Genomic DNA, 13784 nt, shown 5'->3' on the forward strand with positions numbered 1-13784 from the left:
TTATTAGTTCAGCACAACGTTGTGGGTCAAAAGACCTGTTTCTGTGAGAATTGTTCTATGTTGCTGTAAGTGCCTCACCTGCTGATGTTTTTTTTCCAAACTATAACACATGTCAAGAACTTGATGAGATGCAGTCCACTTGATGAAACTGGGCAACTTCAGTGATTCTCAGAACTTCAACATCAAATAGGATAAATTAGCCTGCTTGATTGGCACCTCTTATGTTAATTCTTTCTGCCCCTGCACATATGGTGGCTGCAATATAGGTATCATCTACTAAGTGCATTACCTTTATTCGTTCAGGCTATACTGACGTTACCTCTGAAACGCACAACATCACCATGTGCGACCTTTATAAAACACAAATTTTGGGCCACAGAAGGATTCCTGTATTTTTCTCTAGGCACCACACCTTAGGAAGGATGGCAATGGCTTTGGAGAAGCTAAAGAGAGATTTATTAAAACAATTCAGGGGCTGAGGAACTTTAATAATATTATATAGACTGGAGAACTTGGTGGTGTTCTCCTAGCATAATGGAGGAGGTTGCAAGGAGATCTGAGAAATGGTATTTAAGATTATAAAGAAAGCCAGTAGAGGGAAGGATATAGAAGTGATGACCATTGGTAAAAGAAAATCTTATGCAATGAATTTTTACAGTCTAGATTGCATTGACAAGTTTAGTAGTGGAGTCTCTTCCAATTTTAAGCATGCAAATGTTGTGTAAGTATTTGAAAGGGAAAGGTTGCATGTGTAAAATGAGAGGGCATAACTGGTCTTGTATAGAACTAGTCCAAACTTGACAAGCCAAATACATGCCACTTTTACATTGTAGGAACAGTGTGAAAACACTTTTACATTATAAGGGTTGTGATTCTGTAATCTCTGTCAATGAGAGGAGTAAGGTGTTAGAAAATATCATGACACAAAGGATTAAGAGGAAAGGCCAGCCAATTTTCTTATCCTTGATAATTACACAATTGCTCTTTGTGCATGTGAAATGTTATTTGAGGATAGAGTTCATCTTCTCTTTGCCTCTGAATGTTCAAAATTCTATCAGGAACAGATAATAAGAGTGGGGAACTAGAGAATTGACTGCCAAAATAATTGGAATATTGTGAGTGTACAGTTTAAATTTAGCAAAACCATTTTGCTTAATATGTCTGTCGAAATATCCCTGCTCACCTGTGCTCAATCATTGCTGTACAGATCAGCATTACACACAGGTCTGGTTTGACAGCTGAGAACTAAAGGTAACTGTTGCCTGTTGCTGAGAGAAAAGCTTTACCAAGAGCTCCTGTAAGTATTTTCATTTCCTTTCCTAGAAACTGGCAGATCTTGGAGTGTTGAAAGACTTTTCACTGTTGTACCTGGTTGCAATATACTTCTCCGTGAATTCTAAGGTGGGCAAGTGTCTTCCGACCAGATTAGAGTGGATAAAAGTGGGAAGATGTAGAATTGGTAAAAAAAAAATTCAGAAAAAATAAGGAATCAGAAAAGGGAAGAAAATAGTGAGAAAGGGGAAGGAAAAATAGGAAGAAAATCTGAGTTTTAAACCAAAAAAAATCAGCTTTTAAATATAAAACAAGGAAATCAGTTTGTCAATGTGAATGTAGAAAGAAAGTACAAAGACAAATGAATGAATTAACTAGGTTGGGAAGGGGTGTTTTAGGAAACCTGGGACTGAATCTAAGTTTAAAATACTGTAATGTAATTTTGATTTATAATCTCACCAAATTTTGTTCGTTGATATTGCAATGTGCCCTCAGTTGAATTTAAAGTAGGAATCTAGAGAGTGAGGCTATGGTTGAAGGAACACTTGTCAATGGCAAGATAAGAGAAATAAAGCTAGGGTAATCAGAATCAGAGGGATTTTGAAAAGCTGCAAAGATAGAGCAAATTACAGAAATGGAAGAGGGGAAATATCATGGAGGAATCTGAGGAATTCACTCAGTGTAGATCATAATTCAGGTTTAACTGATGGAGAATCATTTGTTGTGGATAAGATATAGGCAGTAGAGGTTTGGAAATATTGGATATTATTTACCTCTGATTATCTTCATAATAAAGCATTTATACCTCTTGAAGAAGACGTGTTTCAAAACTGTGTATAGACAGTGCATAGTGAACATATTGAGCATTCTGAGCCCATGGCCCCTGTTTCAAGGTACGAATTACAGATGCCAGGTTGTAGTTTGTGTTATAAAGCATTAGTATATTTTGAGGTGATGTGTTTGCTACTAGGTCTTTACCAGAAAGATGCTTTTGCTTCCAGGTGAATAAACCCACAAAAATATTGACTTCAGTTTTTGAACAACATAGTGTAGTGGCCAGTATTTTATCCCTCAACCAAAGTGATGATAATTTGCTCAGTCAATGTCATTGCTCTTTCTGGGCATTGGTAACTGCACTTCAAAATTTCTCAACTGGTTGTAAAGCACTTTTGAACATCCTATAGTCTGTAAATGTACATCCTCTTACTGAATTTAGAGAGTTGTGAAATTTACAAAGCATAGGAAAGTCTGGAGCTAGAAAGGTAGCTGTGTTTCTCTGTAATCAGTACTGTTTTCTAAAATTAAATTAATTTGGCAAATCATAAGCTGTCACACAAAAATTTTGAAATGTTTTACCTTTTCTAGTGGTGTGACTTTGGAGACCATCTGTAAACCAACTGGTAATGTACAATTGGGCTTCCTCAAAATCCTAAAGTATGTTAGTTCCTAATTGTCAGATCTTTAAATTGTACAAAGTGATCCAAAAACTGTGGTCAATTTCATCCACGAATTTCTGTATGGAACATAAGCAGAGTAATTTGGGATTTGTGCCACACAAGATGTTTGTATTTGAATACAAGTTATATGCACATGCCTGAAAAGGGTTGCAGATGAGTGCTCATCTGATGCCTTTTTACATACATTCTCTGCTTTCCCCATTTCTTTAAATTATTATCTACACAAGAAAGCAGTGGCACTGAACTAAAACATGATACTTTGTTAACTTCGGATGCTATCAGATTCCTTAACAGTGGGGTATGCATATCACAGCACATCCTGATTTTCAGTCAAAGACCACATAGCCTGTTTCAGCAGGATCAGGACTCGTGATTGTTAGCTGATCTCTAAGAACCGAACACTAAAGCTAAATGAAACTCCTTGTAGCTGATTGATTTCAGCTAATTTAGCTTTACATGTTTGGTTAGTTGAGATTAAATAACTTTATGCCGATTCCGACAGCTTTACCATAAAGCCTAAATGATGGAACTTAAGTTTCAGTGTAAATTGGTAAGTACCCACTAATATTGGGTGTCACAGTAGCGTAGTGGTTAGTGCGGCACTATTACAGCTTGGGGTGTCAGAGTTCAATTCCAACATCCTCTATTTGTATGTTCTTCTCATGTGCGTGTGTATTTCCTCTCGGTACTCTATTTCCTCCCATAGTCCAAAGACATACTGGTTAGTAGGTTAACTGGTCATTGTAAATTGTCCTGTGATTGGAATCGTTGGGTTGCTGGGTGGTTCGGCTCAAAGGACTGGTAGGGCCTGTTCTGCACTGTATCTCTAAATGAATTTTTAAAAAATAAAATATTGTAAGTACAAGATATTCTGCAGAAATGTGCTTACCCATTAATATTGGACTGGGATGTTTGTTCTCAAAATGATATGCTGCAATCTCATCATTCAACCTAATATTTTCATATTCCAGTTTTTAATATACTTTGTTTTAGTAATTTCAAAAGAAGATTGAATTTTAGCATTTACTATAAGATGGTAAATTTTCGTGACCAGTTTTCTTAAAAGTACAGTAATTTGTTATAGTTTGACTGATAGTATATTTCTCCCTGGCATTAACATCAACCATTATGAAATGCTTTGAGCGGCTTGTCATGGAGCACATTAAAGCCTTTCTCCTGGCTACACTGGACCCTTTCCAGTTTGCATCTAGCTCAAATCGATCCACTGATGATGCAATAGCCTCTGCTCTCCACTCTGTCCTGTCCCACCTAGAAAATGGGGTCTCATATGCCAGACTGCTATTTACAGGCTTCAGTCTGGCATTCAGCACCATCATACCCCAGAAACTGATGGGGAAACTGCCTTCGCTGGGTCTCAACACCTCCCTCTGCAATTGGATACTGGACTTCTTAACAGTAAGGCTACAGTCAGTCTGTGTAGGCAGCAACATCTCTTGTACCATTGTGGTCACCCAGGCTGTGTACTCAGCCCCCTACTGTTCACACTGCTGAGGCATGACTGTGGCACAGGATCCAGCTCAAACCGTGTCATTAAGTTTGCGGATGACACAACAAAAGTTGGTCTTATCAAGAGCAATGAAGGGATAGAGTATAGAGAGGAAGTGGAGTGGCTGGTGGATTGGTGTGAGAAGAACAACCTAAGCCTGAACATAGAGAAGATAAAGGAAGTCATTGTGGACTTTAGGAAGGTGCAGACAAACCATCTCCCTCTGCGATCACATGGATCCTCGTAGAGAGAGTTAAGTGCACCAAGTTTCTGGGAGTTCACATCACGGTGACCTCAGCTGGTCCCTCCCTGAGTAAGAAAGCACAGCAGTGCCTCTACTTCCTCAGAAAATTGAGGCAAGCAAGGCTCCCACCCCCCATCTTAACTGTGTTTTACCCGGAGCATTATTGAGGGCATCCTGACAAGTTGTATCTCTATCTGGTATGGGAGCAGTCGAGTGTTGGACCTGATGTCCCTACAAAGGACTTTGAGAACAGCTGAGAGGTTCATGGGGGTCTACCTACCATCTATCAGGGATATTTATTAGGAACGCTGCATACATAGGCCCCTTAGTATTATTAAGGATCCCACCCATCCATCCAGCATCCTTAGGCAGAAGACTGCAATGCAGAAAAACAAGAATGGTTAGGATGAGAAACAGTTTCTTCCCCCAGACCATTAGGCTTCTGAACACCCGGCTGTATCATATTCGAAGTCTTGCTGGTTAATCTGTACCGTATCTTACAATATTTAATATTAATGCGCTTTTGTTTGTTATTTATGGATGATTCGTTTGTAGATTTTATCCTTACCTTCATAAGTTATCGTGCTATGTGTGTTATTTGCTTTACACCCTGATTCAAAGAAACATTAGCTGATTTCTATATACATTATATTGTTGAATACATGAATGTAGTTAAATGACAATAAACTTGACTTGAATAGTTTAAGGGAGGTTAAAGTTTTGCCTTTATATTGGTGACATGGTTTTGAATTTATGCTGCATTGTTGGATAAATTCTAAAAAAAAATCTGGAGGCAATTGGATGAAAAAGAAATTGAAACTCAAATATAGCTGACTTGGTTGGATTTCAGTTGCTTGAGATTGTCAGTAATCCTGGAAGAGCATGGTGAACACCACAGCACTTGTCCAACCCCTTGACATTCTGTATGCTTCCTAGGATTACTTGAGATGGTCAGAGAACTTGCATCTGTGATCGATCCGGTTCTCAACTAATGATCTCAGTAATGATCTCTTTGCAGGAATTTCAGCAAAGCAATAATAAATGAGAACTCTGGAAAATTTTGTTCTTGTGTCCTACCGTCAATGTAAAATTTACCTCATCTTGCCAGAGTGAATCATTACAGACTTTGGAACTTTAGTTTGCTGAAGACTTAATTTCCTTTTGTAATGAGTATAGAATATGATGGATTAAAAATCCAGTCAAGGAATATTACTTCAAAGAGCCATGGTAGAGAAGTTACAGTATTAGAGGAGTTACAAGGCATTTTAATTTAATTTCCAGGCTGTGGGTGTTGCATCGAAAAGGCAAAAGTTATTGCCCAAGACTTTCTACCCTTGGGTACTGGTGATGAATTGCCTTTTTGAACTGCTGCAATCCTGGTGAAATCTGGTATTCCTGCAATACTATCAGGGCAGGAGTTCCAAGATGCCTAAACGAATAGTTTGCAAAGCATATTACATGTTAGGCTTCACAATCACACAACCAGCAAGGCTATGCCAACATATTATAATGTTCTAGTTAGGTCACAATTAAAAATTTGTATTTGAGAAGACAAATATCCAGTTAGAAGACAAAGTAGTGGATTAGATTCAGGCTACTAGAAGTATCCTGAAAGTGCCAGGACCCTGTAGGTTGTTGACTGCAGTGGTATCCAGAAGGCCAGGTTGACAAGCTAGCCACAGGATAATGGTAAAACTAGTGATTAGGGTGGTGCATCGAGTGCTGGTGTGGCTGCTTGAGTGCAGACCTAGGATTATATTTGGAACTTTACTGTTCTGTAGTACTCATTTTCACTTTTACTGAATCAACTACATAGTCCTTTATCTAAATAGTGAGCTCTTGGCCAATATGAATTACTTGCAATTTGGGAGGTTAAGAGACCAAAGGTTTCATTGGGGATAGGATTTTGTGCCAGTCATCTTAATGAAACTAGACAAAGAAAAAGTATTGATTGCAGTCTCATATTTGTAATTTCTTTCCATTTAGGAGCTGGATTGAGTGGTAGACAAACTCACCGCACCCAGGCGGTTTTCAACCACACTGAAGATTATGTGCTTCTCCCTGATGAAAGAACAATTAGCCTTTGTTGCTGGGATTCACGTACAGCCGAACGCAAGAACCTCCTGTCTCTTGGTCACAACAATATTGTTCGCTGCATTGTGCATTCTCCAACAAATCCTGGTTTCATGACGTGCAGTGATGACTTCAGGGCTAGATTCTGGTATAGAAGGTCCAGCACTGATTGAGACATTCAACAAAGGAAGAAAAATGTAGAGAGGCCAGAACCTGCTTACTATACAGTGAGAAGGAGTTGGGAGTTTGTAGGAATTAAAACTTTTTCAACTTGGCCAATTTTCCACTATTGTGTTCCAAACTTCAGTTTGAGTTAACATTATGGTAATTACCCAATTAGTTCTAAGGTGCTATGCTGATTGGTCTCCACAAATCAATAGACTGTTTGGCCCATATTGATTTTGTTCAATTTATTCCTGATAGAGCAATATTTTATTACATGAGAAACCACAGGTATATATTCTCATTTTTTCTTCCTGCAATTTAAACTAAAACAAAATCTTAACTTTCTGTGTTTATTAAAGTTGTTCTAATCTCAGAACTCAGGCTATTGCTTTCATCACGTAGTTGATGTAACACCAAACTTTAATGATGGAAGCTGTAGTTACTGGTGTGAAAGATCACTAAATTAGCCCAGAATTCTAGCATTGAACTTTGTGTGTACTTTTTTAAGATTCCTTGATATCGTTAAAGTGGGTTGAAATTATTTTCTAAAATGTTAATCATTATCATCTTGTCATATAGTGTCTGTACTTCATATGTAAACTGTAGGCTGAATGTTGGCAGACAATTTACTCAAGTGAGAATCACAGTGAGAATACCCAAGCTGAAACTAGAAAATCACCTTTGGGACCTTGTTTGTAGTTTGCAAGACATTATCTTTACCTAGTGAGCACCTGAGGTACACCTTTGTTTAAAAAAAATGCGTATTAGTCTGATTCTTGAGCCATCTTAATTCATTATCTTGCAATATTACTCTAGGCATATCTCTCATGTTTTGTAAAGTTCAAGCCATTTTTCTCTTGACAGGACTTCTGTCTGGAATGACAAACTCTATAATTTGACAACTAGATATTGATGACTGTTTGAGTGGGTGTAGTAATACATTTCTTGTTGATACAATTAAGTATTCCTGAAATCCTATTTACTATTATAGCTAAACTGTAATATTCTTATCCTGGTATGTGAGGCTGTTTCTGTTTCAGGATTTTTTCATGGAAACTATCAAAGCATGAAATCTGTTTAAAATGGAATATCTCTCTGAAATTTACAAAATGAGAGCATGGTGGCTTTAATTTGCTTTAGTATTTCCAAACTTGTGTGTGCAAATGCTAGCTGTCAATAAATTAATTTGGATTATCCCAATGTAAGTCCTAATCAGTTTGGCCCCAGAACATAAAACTGCTACTAACTTAGTACAAAATTAGTTTTCTCTCTCAAAATGATTCAAAGCAAGTAGTGTGAAAGTTGATGAGCAGGAATAGCCTTTATCCTTTTCTGCATTTCCATGTATGGCCTGAGAATTTTGCTATTGAATATAAATAAATTTAGTGTAAATGCTGACTGTACACTTATATTTGCTTAATGATCAGTGTTGCTATAATTTAGTGTAATTTTTACATTATTTTTGGATGCTCTTGTCCTGACTAATTTTTGATATGCTTTAAGTCAAAATTGGCATCTGGTAGTCTAAAAATTGATCCTATTTTCATATTAATAAAGTACTAAATTTATAATATGCAAGATTACTATGAGGGTTGCCCACTTTTCCTTGTGATGTATTTGTAACTTGTCAGCCATATAAAGTTATGGTTATGCTGTTGGCAGCTAAACAGTAACAAATAAATTTGAAAATCTGGCTACTGTTTACTTTTGTATTATTATGAATGCCCTTAACTTCCTGTTAACTGACTTATGATATAAGGTTCTATGTTATAATACTATACAAGGTTCCATTATTTGTGAATAACCCTTTCATAATTATTGTGGTGATGAACAAGTACTAAATAGACCAAAGTTCCTTTTTTACCTATGATATTTACACATAAACATTTACCTATATGGATCATTGGATTAGGAGCTAAAAACTACTTAAAAGCACAGGACATCCAAGCAGATTTGAACATCCTCGTTGTGTCTTCCATCTTACTTAGCAGCATTCTTAATTTATTTCCTTTGCAGAAATTGGGTGCTTAATCTAGACTAACACTTGAAGAACTATTGCATTATTCAGTGCTAGTTTTCGACGAAATTAGATCAAAACATCACATAGGTCCAGAAAGATATCTTTCTAAGGAGTTATGGTCATGATTAACAAAACTGGAAACAGCTTGATTGTTAACAATTTTAGTTGGGATTTTTGATCCTTTCAGAAGAATAGAAACTATTGTTTCCAAAACAAGTGGTTCTTGGAATTTCAAAGATAAATTAGAGCTCTTCCATAAGACATAGGAGCAGAATTAGGCCTCTCGGCCCATTGAGTCTGTCCTCCATGGCTGATTATTATCCCCCTCAACCCCATTCTTTTGTCTTCTCCCTGTAACTTTTGATGCCCTGACTAATCAAGAGCCTATCAACCCCCACTTTACTTATACCCAATGACTTGGTCTCCATAGCCCTCTGTGGCAATGAATTCACATATTCACTACCATCTGGCTCAAGAAATTCCTTCTCATCTCTGTTCTAAATGGATACCTTATTGTGAGACTGTGCCCCATTATAGGAAACGTCCTCTCCACATTTTCTCCACCTAGGCCTTTCAATATTCAGTAGGTTTTAATAAGATCCTTCGTCATTCTACTAAACTCCAGTAAGTACAGGCCCTGAGCCATCAAATGCAGCTTATACACTTTCATTCTTGGAATTATTCTCATGAACCTCCTCCAGACCCTCTCCAATGCCAGCACATCTTTTCTTAGTTAAGGGGCCCAAAATGCCATGCCATTGTAGTGTAGCAGCTAGTGGGACACTATTATAGTCCGAGGCATCAGAGCTCGGAGTTCAATCTCGGGACCTTCTGTAAGGAGTCTCTGTATGTCCTCCCTGTGGAATGCATGGGTTTGCTCTGGGTGCTTAGATTTCCTCCCACAGTCCAAAGACGTGCAGGGTAGGTGAATTGTCCCATGATTACATTAGGGTTAAATTGAGGTTGTCAGGGGTTGCTGGGCAGTGCAACTTGAAGGGCCAGAAGAGCCTATACTGTTTTGTATCTCTTAAAAAATATAAACTGCTCAAAATACTCCTAGTGTGATCTGACCAATGCCTTCTAAGATCTCAGCCTTGGATAATTGCTTTTACAGTGCCTATAAAAAGTATTCACTCCTGTTGGGAGTTTTCATGTTTTATTATTTTACAACATTGAATCAGAGTAGATTTAATTTGGCTTTTTTTTACACTGATGAACAGAAGAAGTCTGTTTGGTGTCAAAGGGAAAGCATCTCTACAAAGCAATCTACAAACGTAAATTAATTACAGTTATAAAACACAAAACAATTGATTGCATAAGTATTCACTCCCTCCAAGTTAGTATTCAGTAGATGCATCTTTGGCAGCGATTACACCTTTTAGACTGTGTGGATAGGTCTCTATCGGCTTTGCACATCTGGACACTGCAACTTTTCCCCATTCTTCTTTAGAAAACTGCTCAAGCTCTGTCAGATTGCTTGGAAATCATGAGTGAACAGCCCTTTTGAAGTCCAGCCACAAATTCTCAACTGGTTTGGACTATGACTTGGTCACTCCAGGACATTAACTTTGTTCTTTTTAAATCATTCCTGCGTAGCTTTGGCTTTATACTTGAGGTTATTGTCTTGTTGGAAAACAAATCTCCCAGGTCACAGTTCTCTTGCAGACTGCATCAGGATTTCCCTGTATTTTGCTGTATTCATTTTACCCCCTACCTTCAGAAGCCTTTCAGGGTCTGCCACAGTGAAGCATCCCCAGAGCCGAATGCAGCCACCACCATGCTTCACGGTAGGGATGGTGTGTTTTTGACAATGTGCAGTGTTTGGCTTACATCAGACATAGCATTTAGTCTGATGACCAAAAGCTTAATTTTGGTGTCATCAAACCATATAACCTTCCAGTTGACTTCAGAGTTTCCCCACATGCCTTCTGGAAAAATGTAGCTGAGTTTTCATGCAAGTTTTTTTTTCAACAGTGGCTTTCTCTTTGCCACTCTCCCATTAAGCTGTGGCTGGTGAAGCACCCAGGCAACAGTTGTATACACAGACTCTCTCATCTCAGCCACTGAAGCTTGTAACTCCCACAGAGTTTTCGTAGGTCTCTTGGTGGCCTCCCTCATGAGCTTCCTTCTTACACTGTCGCTCAGATTTTGAGGATGGTCTACTCTCGGCAGATTTATAGCTGTGCCATATTCTTTCCATTTCTTGATTGACTTAACTGTACTCCAAGGGATATTCAGCGACTTGGAAATTTTCTTGTATCCATCTCTTATCTTGTGATTTTTCAAAAACTTTTTCATGGAGCTGCTTGGAATGTTCTTTTGTCTTCATGGTGTAGTTTTTGCCAGGATACTGACTCGCCAGCAGTTGAACCTTCCAGATACAAGTGTATTTTTGCTACAATCATTTGAAACACTTTGACTGCACACAGATCTCAATTTAACTAATTATGTGACTTCTAAAACCAATTGGCTGCCCCAGTGATGATTTGGTGTGTCATACTAAAAAGGGAGGTGGGGGGTGGGGTGAATACTTGTGCAATCAATTATTTTGTGCTTTATATTTGTAATTAATTTAGATCACTTTGTAGAGGTCTGTTTTCACTTTGACATGAAGAAGTCTTTTTCTGTTGATCAGTGTCAAAAAGGCCAAATGATTCAATGTTGTAAAACAATAAAGCATGAAAACTTCTGGGGGGGGGGTGAACACTTTTTATAGGCACCATATTGGTTGCGTAAGCATTCTTGTTCATTTAAATAATCCATTATGGGTTATATGTATAAATACATGAAACACATATGTCATCATGCTAGCACATGTTACGTGCATGCCTTGCTTAAAGTAAACATGAAATTAGACTCACGTTTTGACTCCCATGTCTTCCTTTGATTTAGTTTAATGTTTTGAAGTTACAAAACATAACTGGCAACAAGGATGGGTTTGGAAAACTCCAAACATATCAGGGGTAAAAGGGTGTTAAATGAAAATGCTGCACCCAAATTTGGCAAAGCCTTTTCAGTTCCTTAGACCGTTCCTGGTAAAGTAGGTAGTGAGCTAGATCAAATGGAGGCTAAAGGGATTCTTTCCAAAGTTCTGTGAAGCCAGTGGTTCCAGTAGCCAAGAAGAATGGGTCTTCAGGATCTGTGGTGATTTTAAGGTACTGCAAGTAGAACAATACCCTCTGCACAAGATAAAGGATATCTTTGCAAACCTTTCCGGGGAAAAACTAGAGATGGAGACTGAAGAAGAGTCCAAAGTGTTTCTCACCATAAACACTCGCAAAGGGCTTTATCACTATAATCGACTTATCTTTGGAGTAGCATCTGCGCCTGCACTCTGGCAGGAAGCTGTGGACCAAGTGCAGCAAGGCTGCCCAAGCGCTCAGAATGAGTGAAGAATGACACAGAACATTTCCAAAACCTTAAGACCGTTAAAAAGATTAGAATATCACGATGCAATGTGTGAATTCTTTAAACCAAGCATCACTTACTGTGGTCACGCTATTTACACACAAGAATTATACACCGAGACAGGCTGTGTTTCTTGGAGGACATAACTACAAGATTGAAATCAAGAGGACAACTAATCATAGGAATACTGGTTGGAAAAGACAATACTGGAAACACTTACAAAAAAAAGACACTCCTCTTGACATATTCTCCTTGACGCAAATTGAAAATCTCCCTATTATGGCTGAGATAATCCAAAGGGAAACCAGAAAAGATCCCACACTGTCCCTAAATGGCTGGAATGTGCTGCAGACACTCCTGTTTCCCCATTTTTACCACCTCTGGGATGAAGTTGCCCTTTCTATAGTTTCCACATCCTTCCTGTAGTGAGGTGACCAGAACTGAGCACAGTACTCCAAGTGGGGTCTGACCAAGGTCCTATCTAGCTGTTACATTACCTCTTGGTAAATTTTCTATCTGACCTGTACCAAAGGTAGAGCCATGCCCTTCAACAATGTTCTCCTATCAGTTTTGACTGCCTGTGGTGTGTAGAGTCATCATACACTTTAGTTCCAACCGCAGAGTGCTAATGTGCAGACTGAGCAGAAATGAATCTCTCTAAATTTCTAAATGGCTACTACCTAATCTTTTAGGGGCAGGAAGGGTCATTCTCTTTCCTTTGTTAAAATATTCCTCTCTTGCTCTTGAAAATGGATAAGTATCACATCAGCTGTAATGGGAAGTATTTTATTCATTCCAAGAACATAATTGTGACTTAAGTTTATGGCATTCTCTCTTTAGCAGCTTGGTAATCAGCAATGTTAAGTATTGGGTCACTTGTGATGGTGGTTGAGATAAAGCAACATATTTTAGGTTTTCATGTTAGTCAGCATTTCATATCAATATTTTATGTTCCATATTGTGTTCTTTCCCTGTACTTCCCTGTTGCCTTAAGTGCAGCTGTGCTGCACATCTCAATGACTTCCTCTGCTAGCAAATTCCTCTTTTTCAGTATTCTAGTTTAGTCCTGATTTCCTTATTAAATTTAAAATTAGCTTTATTCAACATGGCCTAAATGTTGGATTCTCCATCCAGAACAATATCAAATGGGTCTCATGAAAAACAAGGTTAGTTCCATATGTGATAGAGGTTAACCTGTAATTTCAGTGGCAGGGATAATCAAAGTAAATTCAAAGTTACACACATAAAATGCTAGAGGAACTTGACAGGTCAGCCAGTATCTATAGAGAAGAGTAACCAGTCGATGTTTCAGGCTGAGACCCTCTTCGGGACCTGGGGTTGGGGGGAGGGTGTGTGGTGTGGGAGATGCCTGAATAAAAAGGTGGGGGAAAGGGGAAAGAGACTAACTGGAAGGTGATAGGTGAAGCAAGGTGGTTGGGAAAGGTCAAGGGCTGGAGAAGAAAGAATCTGATAGGACCATGGAGAAAGGGAAGGAGGAAGGGACCCAGGGGAAAGTAATAGGCAGGTGAGAAGAAGTGAAAGGTCAGAGAGGGGATTAGAGGAAGACAGTTGTGGGGTGGGGTGGGGTAGGGGGGGGAATCTGTTCACCAGAAAGAGAAATCGATATTTATACCATCA

The 13784-nt window shown here is 38.5% G+C and overlaps 1 protein-coding gene across 5 annotated transcripts in view; it reads left to right on the plus strand.

Annotated features, from left to right (window-relative positions):
- The window catches only part of cstf1 (cleavage stimulation factor, 3' pre-RNA, subunit 1), a 47133-nt gene extending 38726 nt beyond the window's left edge, over positions 1-8407 (plus strand). For all 5 annotated transcript variants that reach the window (XM_063031765.1, XM_063031750.1, XM_063031757.1 and 2 more), the window contains exon 6: positions 6467-8407. In XM_063031765.1, the coding sequence (XP_062887835.1) occupies positions 6467-6726 (260 nt within the window). In that variant the 3' untranslated portion in view covers positions 6727-8407. The remainder of the gene's footprint in view (positions 1-6466) is intronic.
- Positions 8408-13784: the final 5377 nt, after the last annotated feature.

This window comes from Mobula hypostoma, chromosome 2 (assembly GCF_963921235.1).
Source record: "Mobula hypostoma chromosome 2, sMobHyp1.1, whole genome shotgun sequence".
Classification (NCBI taxonomy): Eukaryota; Metazoa; Chordata; class Chondrichthyes; order Myliobatiformes; family Myliobatidae; genus Mobula; species Mobula hypostoma.